General features: G+C 62.0%; 2 protein-coding genes across 9 annotated transcripts in view; one reads left to right on the forward strand and one right to left on the reverse strand.

Annotated features, from left to right (window-relative positions):
* The window catches only part of WWP2 (WW domain containing E3 ubiquitin protein ligase 2), a gene marked incomplete at its 5' end in the record, with an annotated part of 43,808 nt that extends 31,427 nt beyond the window's left edge, over window positions 1-12,381 (reverse strand). For 2 of the 7 annotated variants that reach the window (XM_080365110.1, XM_080365117.1), the window contains 5 exons: window positions 190-474; window positions 7,639-7,757; window positions 8,067-8,214; window positions 8,953-9,036; window positions 12,210-12,381. In XM_080365110.1, the coding sequence (XP_080221236.1) occupies window positions 190-474; window positions 7,639-7,757; window positions 8,067-8,214; window positions 8,953-9,036; window positions 12,210-12,381 (808 nt within the window). Of the gene's footprint in view, window positions 1-189; window positions 475-7,638; window positions 7,758-8,066; window positions 8,215-8,952; window positions 9,037-9,379; window positions 9,755-9,778; window positions 9,955-12,209 lie in introns of those variants that run through there. The other 5 variants (XM_080365114.1, XM_080365112.1, XM_080365113.1 and 2 more) reach the window with 5 other exon arrangements.
* Window positions 12,310-15,117, forward strand: NOB1 (NIN1 (RPN12) binding protein 1 homolog). 2 transcript variants are annotated; one of them, XM_080365148.1, is made up of 9 exons: window positions 12,310-12,442; window positions 12,508-12,640; window positions 12,737-12,870; window positions 12,945-13,016; window positions 13,120-13,257; window positions 13,350-13,571; window positions 13,924-14,021; window positions 14,155-14,299; window positions 14,539-15,117. In XM_080365148.1, the coding sequence occupies exons 1-9, from the start codon at window positions 12,365-12,367 to the stop codon at window positions 14,806-14,808; spliced, it is 1,290 nt and encodes a 429-aa protein (XP_080221274.1). In that variant the 5' UTR covers window positions 12,310-12,364; the 3' UTR covers window positions 14,809-15,117. The 2 variants fall into 2 exon arrangements, with proteins under 2 accessions (XP_080221274.1, XP_080221275.1); XM_080365149.1 differs by having other exon boundaries at window positions 13,123-13,257.
* The last annotated feature ends 1,025 nt before the right edge of the window (window positions 15,118-16,142 follow it).

Here is a 16,142-nt window from a genome sequence, read left to right on the forward strand (position 1 = left end):
AATACAGAAGCGTTTCCCCAGCTGACAGAGGACAGCGAGGGAAGTGGGGCCTGGCGAAGGACCACTCCTCTCATGGGGAGGCAGGGCGCGAGCCTGTCGACGCTTCTGCTCCTGCCCCACCACATGCTTGCTCCCGCGGGAGCCCGTGCGCAAGCCCAGGGTCGGGGCAAGCAGGGGCCAGAGCCTTACCTGGGGGAGGAGGCGGCGGCTGCTGGCACTCGGACGCTTGCTCAGAGGTCGCGGGGGCCGTGCTCTCAGCCCTACTCCTCTCCCCGCTGCTGCTCACCGCCTCGTGCTCAGAGCCGCCGCGTGCATGCGGAGACGGGTGGCACTCACCCTCTGTCACGGCATTGCCATTAGGCAGGCTTCCCAGATCAACAGCAGGCCCGTCCAGGAAAATCGTCAGCTCTCCGCTGGAGACAACACTGCCTTTGTTCTCCGTCTGCAGGTCCAGGGTCAGCTGCCTGTTCTCCACTGTGGGAGACGAGGGGACATGGAGAAAGAGACCAAGCAGTCACCACGCAGGATGCCAGCCGAGACGGAGGATGGCTCCACCACCCCAGCTCCCCCATGATGCGGGACATCAGCCTCCTGGTCCCCTCCAGGCCTCCCCACATCCCCCGAGGACAATGTGCCCAATCCTTCAGGGCCAGTTGTCCCAGAGAGCACTACCACCAGCACTGGCCCCACACATACACACACCAACCAACACTGCCAGAGGACACCTGGCCAGCCCCACCACCAGCTCCTGGGGAAGACCCTCCTTCACCAGCCACTGCTCGCAAAGTGGGGTCCCTCCACCCTCTCACATGGGCTGCACCTGCCCCAGGGCCCTGGCTGTGACAGCCAGCACCACCATTGCTCACAGATCCAGAAGCCAGGGCTACAGGGGAGATCATGGCAGGAAAACTGAGAGGTTCGGCTGGTTTGACACGACACATGGGTCACGAAGGGTCCTACATGAGGGCAACCACCAGAAGGTGCCTGGGACACGAAGCAGGCCAACGGCTACATGGCCAGTGGTGCCTGAAGTCCCGGCCTGCTGCAGAGGAGCAAGCAGCATCTTTCAAAATTGGGGGTATCCTCACGCTACCTAGAAAACCCAGGTAAGCAGCAAAGGAAAGCCCCAGGCACATCCCTCCATCCACATCCCCAGGCATCAATCTCACTGAATAAAACCGGCACAAAGGGCTGCCCCAAAGCACAAAACGCTCTGCTGTGGCATCAGACTGCCTTCGCAGAAGCTTCTGGAGTGGGTGGCATAGGATGGGAGGCTCCTGGAGATGGCTGCCAGCTCCACTCCCCTCTCTCATGAGCCAGTTTGGCTCCATCAGCTCAGTGAGACTTTGCCAGCCACAGCTCGACACACAGCTGGGCACCACAGCTTGCCCAGAGGTAACGGCTCCAGGAACACCACTCGCTGTTCTCCCCGCGGGCATGGAGCGAGGGGCTGCAGCGGCAGGGGAGGAGAGCTGATGAGCCACATGCTGCCACGCGCCAAGGCACCCAGTGCCTGCCCTGTTTCACCAACACACGTTGGCAGCTGCAGCTCTCTGCCTCCCTGCGCCCCTGGACAGGCACCCACAACCCTTCCAGCTCATCCAAGGCCTCCTGACGGTTTCCTACTGCACAGAGACAGCAGCAAGGGGTGTCCCCAGTGCCACTGGGAAGCCACCAGCACCCAGCATGGCTGGAGTAAGGCATCGTGCAAAGGGGCTGCCTGTACACCTCCTACAGCCGCCCCCAGCCACGCATGCTAACCACCCACCGCAGGGCTGCATCCCCATGGGAAGTGGGAGAACAACAGAACCCTCAGTGTCCACAGGCAGGCAGGGCTCTCCCACCATGGCAGCGATGCCTGCTGGAGCCAGCAGGACCGAAACACCCAGCTCCGCCACAGAAGGCCAGAAAAATTTGGCTGCGCCAGCCTGGGACACCGGCCCAGACGCTTCCTGACTCATTTGCTTAAATAATATTTTTATTATACACAGATTGCTCATGACAACGGCACCATTTTTTAGCAACCTGCTTTGTCCTGGTTTGCAGTGGGGACAGGGTGTGGTACCTGCCAGCGGGAGCAGGAGGAGGATGGGAACACACTCCCCACAGACCCCTTGTCCCACCTCTAGCTCTGGGGTGAGACACGCTGGCGGGGTCCCAGGGTGTGCAAGTGCCACCCAAACCGCACCTATGGCTCCCAGCGGCCAGCCCAGCCCTTGACAGCACTGGGGTGAAGGCACAGAGACCACGGTGCTGCTGCGCACCAGCTTGGCCACTGCCAGGACCAGAAGCAGCCACACACCTCTCATACCGCCTGGAGACAGGCTCCTGCCCTCCTTCCCCGGCCGGAGCTGCTGCTCCCCATGGAACGCCTGCCAGCCTCGCGCAGCTGGGAAGGGACGGCAAAGGTGTCTGGCACTCACACCACATGCACTGGCCCATGGCTGGTAGCCATCCGTCCTCCAAGCCAGCCAGCACTGTGAGGGGGAGCCCAGCCACAGGGCAGGCAGCCTGGTGCTGGGATTCACCACCACCTCCTCCGAGGGGTCTCTGCCCCACAGGGCGCTCCACAGGCACCCCGAAGCCCAGAGCCACAGGGTCTGCTGTGAAGGCAGGGCTGCGGGGCAGGCTGCACTTGTGGATCTCATGAAAGAGTCTCAGGTTTTCGATGCCAAGGAAGCACACGTCCCCTCAGCACCCAGGGTCCAGGCACGGCTGGAGCACATGCTCACGGGGGCACAGCACAGAGGTTGGAGCCCAACTCTGTCACTCGCTACCTGCCCATGATCAGACAAGGGATTCTGCTAAGCCTGGTCTTACCCCTCTGCCTAAAGGAGTTGCTTTCACTTTGCTTCCAAGGGGAACGGATCTCACCATCGGTTTTAAGAGCCCGAGACAGAAGATGCTACTGAGCGCGGCCAAAAACCAGAACAAATCCAGACCCTGTTCCTCCCTGGCTGCTCCAAGCCATAGGAATTTGCATTTTCTCCGAGCCGTACGGAAGTCGTGCCCACACGCTCCAGGGGTCCCCTCCGTCCCCCCCTGCGAGCACCCCGCAGCCGAGCGCGCTGCTCTCCCCGCCGGAGCCGCACAAGCCCTCATTGTGCGGGCGCCCAGCCGAGGGGGCGGCAGCGCAGGAGCAAAGACAAGGTGTCTCCAAGTGGAGGATGTGAACATGAACCTCCCAGCCGGCTTCCTTCTCCCCCTCTCCACCCCCTCCAACTTTTTTAAAGAAAATAAACACTAGCAGAACCTTCCATTCACTGTCCCCATCCAGCACGCGGGACGCACAAAGGGACATTGCTGTTGCACCAACAGAGGGTCCCCTGAATGGCTGAGCACAAAGGCTGCCTGTGTCCTGCCGGCAGCCAGAATGTCAGAGGGATTATTATTATTTTGGGAGGGGGTCGGGGGGTGATTTGGTCCTGAATAAGGTCTCAGTTCAGCTACTTCCAGTGCCCTGCACACAGCATCAGAGCTCCCATTTAGCGAAGGTGAGCTGGAATTCCCACCCAGTCCATTAAGCGGATTTACGGTTCCACAAAATAAGGCTGGTAGCAGCCAGTGCAATAATGGCCCCAAGCTGAGCCCAACCCCGAGCCCTCCGGGACCTCCAGGAACCACACACGTCTGACACCCATGGGCACAAGCACCAGAGAGCTGCCACATGGGAGTGGGCAGCCCCTCTACCTCTTCCCTGGGTGAGGTGGCTCCATCTTCGTGCACGCAGCCAGGAAAACTTCCAGACAGACAGGCGGGCAATGCTTCCCACCCTTCTCAGCTCCCCAAACCCTCTTTGCACAGTTCCATTGGATGCAAAGGCCAGTTTCCACTTAAACGGCTCCACACAATCAAAGCTGCATTCACCATTGCCCCTCAAGAGCAGCTCCCCGTGGAGCAGCCAGGACTGCTGCTTATGCCAACAGAAGATAAGCAGATCCTCTGGGCTACCCCGAAAACCAGATGCTCCAGCCAGCAACCTACTTGCCATGCCATCAATCCACAGAAGAATCAAACCCCAGAGCCAGGACTCTGCCCTGAAATCACCCTGGCACCAGACAGAAAAGGCAGGGCAGCAACACCACCAGCGGGGCCGCTCACTGTCAGCATCAGTGGGAGCACAGAGCCATACCGGCTTCCCCCGGGTGCCAGGCACCCCCACGCTAACCCAAGCTCAGGGCTGGTGGGTGGGCAGCACCCACCTCCCTGGTGCTCGGCGTGGGAAGACTAGCTTACACTTTGTTCAGGATCTGCAGCCAAAGGAATGACTCCATGCTGTGGCTACAGGCCCTCTGGGAAGGAGCTGGGGGACAGTTAGACTTCCCACAGCCATCCCTAAACCAAGGAGGAACCCAGACTGTAGGGGAAGGGACAATTTTTACTGTCCCAGGTAACACATAAGAGTCACCCCAGGCAGTGGGAAGCTTTGCCCATGCTGCTGACCCAGTCTCAGCCACCAGTGACTTGGGGACAACTGTGCCCCACTCCATTTATCTGCCAGGTATAACCAGGATGATCTCAGACTTCTGCTTCTTTCCTCTGAACCATCACAGCCCTGGGAGGGAAGACAAGATAGGAGCAGAAAGCCAAGAAGCCCGCTGTCTCTGACCAGGCACAGCTGGGCATCTGCAGAACAGCCCTTCCAGGGCAGGGCAGGAGCCAGCAGACCCTGCCCGCTGGCTGACAGGGGCAGAGAGAGCCTGGGGGTGGCCAGGGCACAGGGCTGGTGGTCACAGCGCCATCAGCTCTGCAGGACACTCAGGACACGACACCTGAAAGGTGATGCAGGGTAGACACAGTCCCACCCGCAGTGACTCACGCGCTTGGATGACCAGTTTTATCAGACTATGGCTCAGGAGGATGGAGCCGGCTCACTGAGCAGTCACCTCAGCTGCTCTGAGCCTTTGCTGCTGGGGCACGCAGCAGAGCTCCTTTGACATCCCATCCGTGACGGGGGCGGGGGGGGGGCAATCTGCAGCTTTCCAGAGGTTTGGGGGTTTGCTGCTGGCTTCCTGGAGGGTCCCACGAGGCCGCAGCTCCAGCAGCTCTGCCTGGGGCACAGCAGCAGGGAAGGAAAAGGCTCTGCAGGATCTGTAAAACCCTGGCACGCGGTGCCACTCAAGAAACAGGAGCCTGTTGATGTAACTTGCAACCCGAGCAGTGAGCAATAAAAGCGAGCACTTCCATTTGCAAGCTGCAGCCTGGCTTACTCAGTGCCTGCACAGACATACACTGCTCGGCGCACAGGGGCACCAGCAGAAACCATCAAGGCCCAGTATGGACTTCCACACAGACCGTTGGCACAAGGCTCCTGGGGTCGTTCCTCCGGCCTTGCAGGAGGAGTGGGCGAGGAGCTCCCAGAGCCTGGGAACAAAGAGGTGCCTTTGCAGCAGGCAGCAGCTCGGGGCCAGGGCAGGGGGCTGTGCCATTGCAAATTAGCTGTTTTACAGGAGCCCTGGGAGCAGCTCAGCTCTGTGGAAGGCTCCAGCTCATTTTCTGTGATTGAGCCCATTCTTACCCACCTCTCCATCTCCCTGGTCAATCCCCTCCGAAAGCAGGAGGGTGCTGCCTGCCAGAGGAGAGGCCCTGGAGGCACCTGCCAAGGCAGTGAGAAGCACTGCAACCCCAGAGGCAAGGCTGGACCGACCCAGAGCAGCAGCTCCTGTCCAACAGCTCGGGCTGTTAGCTCCAGCAGGCTCTCCCCACCTTCCTTGGGAGCTCAGGCCTGACCGGGCTCATCGCTGACCCCTCTTTTCCAGGCTCCAAGCCTCAGAGCCAAGGCTTTCCACCTTTCACCTGAAGCGCAGCGTGCTTGGCAGGAGAGCCAACAGAAAGAACAGGGGGAACTCCAGCGTTTCCCTGGCAGGCGGCAGGCCTGCACGCACTGCCATGGACACCACCGGCAGCCAGAATACCACCCCTGCCCAAAAACAGGGCAACCAGAACAATTCTTCTGCACCAAGTAGAACAACTGCAGGAACACAAACAAAAGCCCACAGCTACACTCACATACAGTAACTTAACAGAAAGTCTCACCAAAACCATGACAAACCCAACTAAGCCAGAAAGGGGTCTGCTGCCCAGCAGGAGCAGCCCTGGGAAAGGCACGCTCCTGCTGAGTGCTTCCCAGGAGGGGGAGAAGATGGTCAGGCCCCTGCATTTCGCTGCCTTCCCCAGGAAGAGGGTCACAGGCTGCATTAGGACACGAAGTATCTGACTCGGGATAGCTCAAAATCCCAAATGCTCTTTACATGCCTTTGCATGACCTGGCCACTTCCCTGGGATGGCAGGCGGAGGGAACAGGCTCCCCTCCTCTCGACAGGCAAGGAGCCCTCTCAAGAAAAGGGTCTCCCAGGCACCTAGGCTCCCACAGGACCTTCAGGGCACCAGCAGCAGTCTCTGGCCCACTCAGAGCTGCAGCAAAGCCCAAAGGCCAAGCACCGAGTCTGCAGAGAAGAAGAGGACGCAGACGCCAGGCTAGACAAGACAGGCAGACAAAAGCACATGGCTCACCCAGGGAGTGCCGGCTGCCCCCAGCCCACAGCAGCACCTTCCTGGCAGGGCAGGGCAGGGCAGGCTCTGCAGCTTTAAGAGTCCTCCCTCCCAGTCCACCGTGTCAAGGAAAAATCTGACACGTTTTTTCTGGTGGATGTTAATGGACAAGCTAGAACAGCCAGTTGCCTTTTCCATTCATTTTCCACATAGCCCCCTGGGACGCCTGCTAATGAAAGAGCCGATTGTGCCCCTGCAGAGGAGCAGGTAGGGCGGGAGCAGCAGTGGCTGCTCCAGCACAGCATCTGCACACCTCGGGAAGAAAAAGCTGCAGGAGAGTGTGCCCCAGGGCAGAGACCCCCACCGCTGTCTGGCAGCAACAGCCCAAACAACAGGCAGCCTAGCCCCACAACAACCCGGGATGGACATTCAGGTCCTCGAGGGCTTTGCGAGACAATGGCGGCAGCAGCACAGCCCCCCACAGCTCCCCACAGCCCTCGCTGCCCCGGCAAGACAAGGTGCCACCTGGGGGCACAGCAGCCTGCCCACCACAGGGAGCACAGCAGGGACACTGCTGCGGTTTCGTAGCCTGCAGCTGGCAGTGCCAGAAGCGGCTCACCCCAGACCCTGGCATGGGGGAGAGTAGTTTGAAGGAGCCCCATATACCCCTAGGGCACGGGAGGCCCCTCTCCCCGCTCAATACCAGGTCTGTCTCTTGCAAGTGGTGGAGCTTTGCTTGGAAAAGACAGAGCGAGCCTTTTCCAGCCCCACGCAGCCGCCTGCGCGGCCCAAGCCCTGAATGGCTGCCTTTATGCAGTAGCTGCTGTCATGAGCCACACTCTGGCGACCACAAATGGCAGCAAATAGCTGAGGGGTTTGTGCTTCCTCACAGGCTGCAGCACCCTGGCTAACGGAGGTATGGCTTCCGTCACACCCCGGCCCCCCAGCCCCAACAGGCGGCCCAGGGCACACAATGGTGCCTTGTTCCCTCCTGGGGCGGGGGACTGCACGGGAGCCGTGGCAGCCACCACCTCTCCTCCCCACCGAGCACCTAGGGGCAGGCGAGGCGGCAGGACCCGGTGGGGCAGGGGGGCTCCAGCCAGGGTGGAAGCTGAGGGACCCTGGTGGGGTCTGGCTCGTACATACGTTTCCCACCACTCTTCAGCAGGTTGCTGAGGCTGATGGAGGCGGTGCCCAGCAGCTCGTTCCTCAGGGTATGGCAGCTCCACACCTTCAGGTCCAAGTGGCTCTGAGCTGTGACGTTCCTGCCGAGACCAGAGAAAGGGGCTGTCACGATGGCTGCATCCCCGCTCCATGCCTGGGGAACAGGCAGTGCTCTCCCCTGGCCAAAGCCAGGGAGCAGAGGGAGGTGGGCAAGGCCACGGGGCGATGGGAGACACCCTGCCCAAACACCCTGCCCTCCAGCCTGGCTCTGCCTGCCAGTGTCCTCATCTGCTGGGGGCAAAGATCACCAGCATCTGAGCAGCTCCAGCCAACAGCACAGTGGGGTACCCCAGGGAGCACGGGGCCATCCCCGGCATCAGCCCCACACCAGGTGGGTCATGTAGACTTACAGGACAAGGGTCTCGTTCCACAGCAGCTCAGAGCTCCCAATCTGCTTCCCCGTCTTCTTGGTCTCGCTGGGCAGCCCATCGCCTGACACCTCCACGTAGCAGTTCATGCGGGACGGGCGGCTGTGTGCCTTGGGCTTCACAGATACAACTGGGCAGGGGGGACAGGCAGAGGGTCAGGCAGCTGCAGGGGTGTCCTCCACCCCCCACCCCCACCCACCCCCCGCCAGCTCGGGGTGCCAGGACTCGCTGCAGAGTCAAACTGCTTTCAGCCGGGCGGGCAGGGAGGGGGAGGGGGGTTGCAGGGAGCAGGAAGTGATTCTCCTGATGGCAGCAATGGCCAGATGCAGGTGCTCCTGCCCCCAGCCCCTGCTCACTGCCTGTCCCCAGCTTCACCCACACGCTGCAGGAGTGTCACGGTCCCCGCAGACAAGGCCCTACCTACCCCAGGGTTGGTGAGCAAGCTGGGGGCAAAGGGGCTCTGCCAGAGCCGCTGGGCAGAGGCACCCCCCAGGCCAGCAGTGCCCTGCGCAGGGGCTGCGGGGCAGAGACCGGGACGGAGCTCCAAGGGACGCAGCTCCAAGGGACGCAGCTCCAGGCGTTGGGAGCCATCTCGCGGCCACGGGAGCACCAACGCGGCCCTGGCCGGGCCACAGAGCCACGTCCCACCAGCAGCGGGGAGAGGAAGCGGCAGAGCCCAGCCGATGGCTGCCCAGCTTCCCTGGGCACCCGTGGAACGCGGGGCAGGGCTGGCCAGCCCCAGCCCTTGCTCCCCACGAGATCTCCCAGCCTGGGGCGCAGGCAGCATACCTGGACCAGACGCACCCAAAATCCAGACTCCCCACCGCGGGACCCCCAGCCCCACCTCCAGCGAGGCAGTGGGACCCACCTTTCACGGAGAGCTGGGACTTCTCGCAGGGTGGCCCAGCCCTGGCCCTGCTGGAGCTCGCAGCGGCCATGGCATCACCCCTAGCTGGAAGCAGAGAGACAGGAGACACCTCAGCACCGATCCCATCCTGTGCAGGAAGCTGGGGCTGCACTGGGGGGGTCCAGCCTCTCTGGGCCCAAACACAGCCTGGCTGCCACTGCAAGTGACCCACACAGCAGGGAGACTTGGCCACTGATATGCACATGCCCAGTAAACACAGGTTCCCTCTCGCTCCTGGTAAACCAGCCTTACACCACAGGCAACAGAAACGCTGCGTCCTAGGGAGAAGAATCTCCCTTCAGTGGTGCCACCATGGTCTGAAGATATCTGAGCAGAGCTGGGCAACACTCAGCCCTCTGGGCACCCTACTTAGGCAGCTGCAGCTTACCCTGACCCAAAGATGACTGCCAGTCACAGCCGGCGTGAGGACAGAGCACCCTCCAAAGCCTTCAGCAGATACACAGCCTCACACCCTGCTCTGTGCCGCCGAGCAGCAACACTGGCTCAGGAGCAGCCTGCGTGGCCACAGCACAAGGGGTCCCTCAGAAAGGATGGGACAGTGACAACCGCAGAGTAGAGGAAGGTCTGGTCACAGTACAGGGAAGCAGCCGCATCCCTCGAGGGCAGCCTGGGTCTCCTCCTGGCAACAAAACCCCACAGAAAAATTGGTCTCATCTATCCTAACACACTGTGGAAGGGACAAAGACCACAGCTGCTCTGAACATACGGAAGGATCATACTGCAGAGCAGGCTGCAAGCCCAGACCTCCACTTCCCCAAGTGCTCACCACTTTCTCGCTCTCCGGCACCACGTCACTGTCACCGCAGGCACAGCGCTTCCCCCTGCCCCTTCTGCTGCAGCTTTTCCCTGGAGTCACCCAGCAGGGACAGGGAGCAGGCAGGAAGGACACAAGCTGTAACACTCAGGGATGCTCATGGAATATGTGATTGGGCACCTCTGCTGAAACGACTGACCACAAAATACAAGTATGAGGTCACGTATCACGCAGAAGCACGAGGTGCTTGGTCTGGGACCACAGAGTCAGCTATTGACTCACACCATCCTCCTAAGCCTGCGGGCAGCAGTCCTCCTCTCTGCACTTCCCAGGCAGAGGAGCTGGAGATGATGTGCAGAGCACAGGCGCCTGTGGACCGTCAAGGTCACAGACCAGAGGGTCCCTGCATGTGCAAGCCCCTGACACAGCATGGCAGATAGGGAACATTTGTTGCCCACCTCTGCACAGGAGCAAAGAGGAGCCTCAATACTGTTGCCCAGGGCAGCAAGGGCTCAGACAGGGTCAAATGTGATTCCCCTCCCAAGCCACCAAAGCCAAGAGCACCCCTCCTGCCTGGCCCCAGACCAGAGTGCCTGCCAGCCTCTCACCATCCTGACCAGCGGGAGGGAAGTATGAAAAGGGGAGATGAGACCTCCAGCTGTTCCAGCCTCTGCCACCTCCCTCCTTGTGCAGGAATCTGTCTTCCCTGCCCCTCTCCCCACATTCTCACTAGACCTTACCAAGCTCCACTGCAAAGCCAGGTTCCTGTTTAAATGCCCTCTTGTGAATCAAGGCCTCTGCTCTCCATCTCCGTGTGACCTCACACCCCACCCCGCACAACCTGGCAAACCTGTCCAGTGCCCCACACTCAGCCGAGGCCTGGCTGGTGCCTTGTACAAACCCCTCTCTGCCTGGAAAACCTCACTTGGTAGCAGCCTTGCTGCTGTTTTGGCTCTGTCAGACAGTGGCTGGAGGCTCGCTAACACGTGGTGATCTCTGCCCCCTTGTTAGTGGGGCAGCCGACTTACAGAGGGAGATCTTTCACGAGCCTAATTGCACTTACTATTACTACACCTACTCCTAGTCCAATTATCCTGGCCCACAGATCACCCCAACCTTCCCTTAGGTTATTGTTATTCCTTGTGTTTGTTATGACTCCCCAGCTCCGCACCACCGCTCATTTCACTAGTGCCGTTAAGATGGCCCGCAGAGAACAGCCAGCTGCGCAGCACCCCTGCACCAGCCTGTGCCCAGCCCCAGGCTGGACCGACCAGCGCGCCTGTCCTTAGGGCTGTTGTCACACTAACACTGGTGACTTGCGCCACGCAGTTACTACAGCAGGACCCAAGGCTCGCTCCCCTGCGGCGGGGACTCTGGACCCTGCTCCTCCCTCGCAGCCACCGGCGCTTCTTTGCCTCTGCTCCAGCCACCCCCGGTGCTGCCAGCCTCACCGGCCCTGACGCCCTCTGCCCACTGTCCCAGGTGACCTGGGGTGTGCTAACCACCAAGCGCTGTCTGTCACCAAGGCGTTTCCCCTTCCCAGCCCCTACCCTGCACACGCGTCCCCTCGCAGCCCTGCCGCTCTCCCCCACTCCTGCCGGGCCCCACGTGCCTGCCCCGTGCCCCCAGAGCCGCCCGGGCACCCCGTGGCACCAGAGGGCCCTGGGGCCGCCCGGCCGCTGCTTTCCTCAGCGCACCTGCCCGTGAGGTGACGCAGCCGTCCCGTCTGGGCAGCCTCTCTCCTTCCTGCTCTTAAACCTTGACTCTTTTTCCGCTTTTCTCTTTCCCTGATTCTACATGTCGCTATCGCTTGTTTTAATGTCCCCGGCCAGGTTAACCACCCCTCAGCTACCGGGAAACCCCTCTGCGGTGGGCGCCGCTCCCCTCCCCACCGGCCTGTGCCCGCCCTCGCCCTCTCCCGGGCTGGCCGGGCCCTAGCGCGGCCCCGGGCCTGCCCCGCCGGCGGCCTGCCCTCCCCGCTCCCGCTGCCGACGGCCCGGCCTCGCCGCCGGGGAAGCAGGCAGCCCTGCCGCCTTCCCACGAACACCAGGCTCACCCGCGGGGCCGCACCACGGCCGGGACAGCGGCCCGGCAACCGGGCACCCCCACGGGACCGGGCCGGGTCCTGCCCCACAGCTGGAGCCGGCTGCCGGTTCGCCCGGCAAAGAACCGGGCCGGGCAGAGAGGGCCGCCGCGAGGAGCGAGAGGAGGCAAAGCGCTGCGGCGGGCGGCGCGGAGGAGAGATGGCAGCGGCCGGGGCAGACCCCCGCGCCGGCCCCGGGCCTCACCGGGCCAAGCCGGTACCACCCCGGGGTGGGCAGAGCCCGCGGCTGAGCAGCCCCCGGGGCACCCCGGCGGGTCCTGCCCGCCCAGCGGGAAGCGCCTGAGGGGTGGGTCCGAGCCGTCCTGGACAGCCCCCGCCCCGTCCCGCCGCCCGAGTTACCGGCGCCCGCTCCGCTCCCGCTTCCGGCTCCAGCACCCGCCGTCATGTGACACGCGCCGGTCACCTGACCACGCCGCGCGGAAGCTTCCGGCGTGCCCCGCCCGGACCCCGGCTCCCAGCGGGCAGCGCGGCCACTACAGGGGCCGGGGGGGGCCATGGGACGGGCCGCCATGGCGCGCGTGGCGCACGTCGTGGCCGACACCGGCGCCTTCCTGAGCGCCGCCCCACTGCAGGTACCGGGGTACGGGGGGCCGGGGGGGCCGGGAGCACCGGGCCGGTCTGACGGCGCTGCCTGCAGGACATCGCGCAGCACCTGTACACCGTGCCCGAGGTGCTGGCCGAGATCCGTGACAGGCCGACCCGCCGCCGCCTGGCCGCGCTGCCCTGCGAGCTGCGCCTCCGCCGCCCGCGGCCCGATCTCCTGCGCCTCGGTGAGTACCGGCACCAGCCCCCCCGCCCCGGCCCGGCTCCCCGCCGCCCGGGCCCCCCCAGCCCGGCCCCACGGCGCCCCTCTGCCCGCCCCGCAGTGACCGAGTTCTCCAAGAAGACCGGCGACTACCCCAGCCTGTCGGCCGCCGACCTGCAGGTGCTTGCCCTCACCTGCCAGCTGCAGGCCGAGACCGACGGCCCCGGCTGCCTGCGCTGGGAGCCCCAGGACAAGGTAGGGCCCGCTACCGCCGCGCCCCGCCGCCCCCCGGTATCGGGCCCCGCCGACCCCCTGCGCTGCTCCCCCAGGTGCGGCTCAGCTCCACCCCGCGGCACCCCGAGGCCCCCCTGCACCTCGCCGGCTTCCACCTGCCCGCCAAGGTAAGGGACGGGGCCGCAGTGCTCCCAAGGTAAGGCACTGGCATGCGGCCTCGCAGAGCCCACGAGCAGCCGTGGCCGAGGGACACCCTGTGTGTCCCTCCAGCAGAAGCGCCTGGGGAAGGGTCAGCATCATCCCAGCCCCGAGAGGAGCGTGGTCCCACCTGAGTGCGATGAGTTCAGCTCCTTCCTCTACTGGCGAGCCCCCCTGCCCAGCATCGAGGAGGAGCTGCAGGAGCTGCTGGTGAGACTCGGAGCCTCCTCTCCTCACTGCCCTGGTTTCTGGCCAGCCTCTTCGGCTGCGGGTGCCATAGCTGACTGTCTCCTCCACCGCAGAAAGCTCAAGCCATCTCCGTTAGCGCAGAGCCCACTGAGGAGCACCAGAGCTCTGACAATGGGGCCAGTGCTGATGAAGAGGAGGACAATGAGGAGGAGAGCGACGATGAGGGTTGGATAACACCTAGCAATCTCAAGCAGGTCCAGCAGGACACGGGGCACTGTGACACTGCTCCCGTCGGTATCCAGGTTGGCTGCGTCACCACTGATTTTGCCATGCAGGTGAGTGCTGGTGGCTGCCCAGCACAGGACCCGATCCAGGCTCCGGAGCACGAGGGGCCGGCAGGGTGGGCTGAGGGCAGAGTCTCAGATTGCTCAAACCTCTGGGCTGGTTAAACCAGCACACGGGGATGGAGGAGCACATTGCCCCATTCCCTGGACAGGGTGACAGGAGCGTTGTGACAGCTCCTTTTATCCTAAAACTAGCCAGTTCTCTCCATTGCAGAGACCTCTACAAAGCCCATTGGTGTCACTTCCATCAGCCTCTCCTGCTGCCTGGGCTGGCAGACCCTGGTTAAAACTCCCGCAGCTGGTCCCAGCTCATGGTATCATGGTTTCTCCCTCCTTGTTACAGAATGTGCTGCTGCAGATGGGCCTCCACGTGCTGGCAGTGAACGGCATGCTGATCCGCCAGGCCAGGAGCTACATCCTCCGCTGCCATGGCTGCTTCAAGTGAGTGTGTGCGCACAGAGCGGCACTGCCCATGGCACGGCCACGTGGTGCTTGCTGGATGATCCCGCTCATGGACTAAGCCTGTATTCTGTGGCCCAGGGAGCGGTAAACCCCTTTTGTCCCTGTCTTGCAGGACCACTTCAGACATGACCAAGGTTTTCTGTGCCCACTGTGGTAACAAGACCCTGAAGAAGGTGGCAGTGAGCGTCAGCGATGACGGGAGCCTCCACATGCATTTCTCTCGCAACCCCAAGGTGCTGAACCCCCGGGGGCTCAGGGTGAGTAGCTGTACGTCACGCACAGGGCAGCTGCTGCTGGGACAAGCAAGCCTGGCCTGTGGCTGGCAGGTTGGAGGGAAGCATTGGCAGGTGGGAATCAAAGCAAAGCCATGATTGTCCTCCAGATGTTCCCCTTGGCTCCAGGGCTTTTGGGCTTAGTTTCCTCTGTTTGCTAGAGGCCTGCAGTCACCTTGAAGTCCCTTGGAGCAAGAGTTTAATGACTGCTTTTCTCTTGGCAGTACCCACTGCCAGCCCCGCGAGGAGGGAAGCACGCCAACAACCCTCACCTGGTGGAAGACCAGCCCTTCCCACAGCAGCGGCTGTCCCGCAAGGCCAGGCAGAAAACCAATGTCTTTGACCCCGACTACATCGCCGGTGTCTCACCCTTTGTGGAAAACGACGTCTACAGCCGCGCAGCCAATCTGCAAATCCGGGACGCAGCCCTGGGTGCTGGCAGGAGGCGCCTCAACCCTAACGCTGTGACAAAGAAGTTTGTGAAGAGGAGGTGAAGGGCTGGTCAGGGCCCACCACAGCCTGTGCTGCAGGGGAAGGACCAGCCGCCCGTGCTTTGTGCGTTGCTGCCTAGTAGCTCCGGTGGGGCAAGGGCTCTCCCAACGCCCTTCTGAGAACGGCCGCCCTGGGCAGGGCCGGGGCCTTTCCTGCGATGCTTCTCTGGTGCCTGAAGAGCAGCAGTGACTGGGGTGGGAGTTGTTGGGTTTGGAGGTGCCTGCCAGAGCCGGGGGGAGCAGGCTGTGGTAGCAGCATCCCTCCTTGGCCCCTGGCAATGCCGACATTGCTAATAAACACAAAACCCAGCAGCACCGTGGTTCTGTCTCATTTGTGCAGCTGCTTGTGCCAGGCTCACGGGCTGGCCTGTGCCTTTCTCTCTTTCTCTGAGCCTCGAGAGGAAGAGACTGGGGAGGAGGGAGGGTTTCTCAGGATTTTTCTTTTGTCCCGTGGCACCACAGTGACACTAATGAGATGGGTGGATAATGAATGCTTGCAGCAGGGCTGGCAGCTCCAGAGGGGCAGAAGCCAGTGGCAGGAGGTTGCATTTGCCCCGCTGCAGGACAGCCACATCTGACTGTGGCGGTGGGCGCTGCCCAGGGCAGTGGGTGCAGAGGAAAGCCTTTTGGATAAATCCAGTTAAAACTTCCACAATAAAGCATTCTGTCCAGCTCCTGGGGCAGCTGCAGATTCTTACGCCTGCTGTAGTTTTTCAAAATTACAGGCACTGACTGCCAGAGGTCACCATCCCTGGAGCAGGTCTGCGAGAAGGGGGACACACACCCGAGCCTCAGCAACCCCACATCAACAACCCCACATCATTTTTAGCACATTAGCATAAATACACTAAAGATGCAGATAAAGGGGGACTGTGCTAATGCGTGCACACATGCACGCACACTCACACCCACACATTCTAGTGAAGCAGAAACTCCCATTCATCTTGGCTTAGGACTTCTGGCATCACCTCCCTGAGGCAGCGCAGCCCCCAGACCACCCTGGGGGAGACCTCTGCATCTCCCCAGCTCCCTCGGAGACAAAATCCTGCTGCAGGCTGACAAGGAAAACTATTTCCTTGAATGCTCTATAATTTTCAGGCTGGGGTTTGGGTAGTGTGCCACAAAGGTTACTTTAGACTTCATGCCACAAAGTCAAAAAGAAACATCGCAGTATTTTAAAAGCATAGGCACAACACAGTGCCTTTTCTTAACGCACCAGCTGCAGCAGGACACACTGCCACAGGCACAACTTGGCATGGGCTCCTGCCTTCCCAGCATTTCCTGGCCCCAGACAGGTTGACTCCATGCTGAAGAATGGCACGTTCAAGATGCCCTTG

The sequence above is a fragment of the Falco punctatus genome (assembly GCF_963210335.1).
Source record: "Falco punctatus genome assembly, chromosome: 14".
In the NCBI taxonomy this organism is placed as follows: Eukaryota; Metazoa; Chordata; class Aves; order Falconiformes; family Falconidae; genus Falco; species Falco punctatus.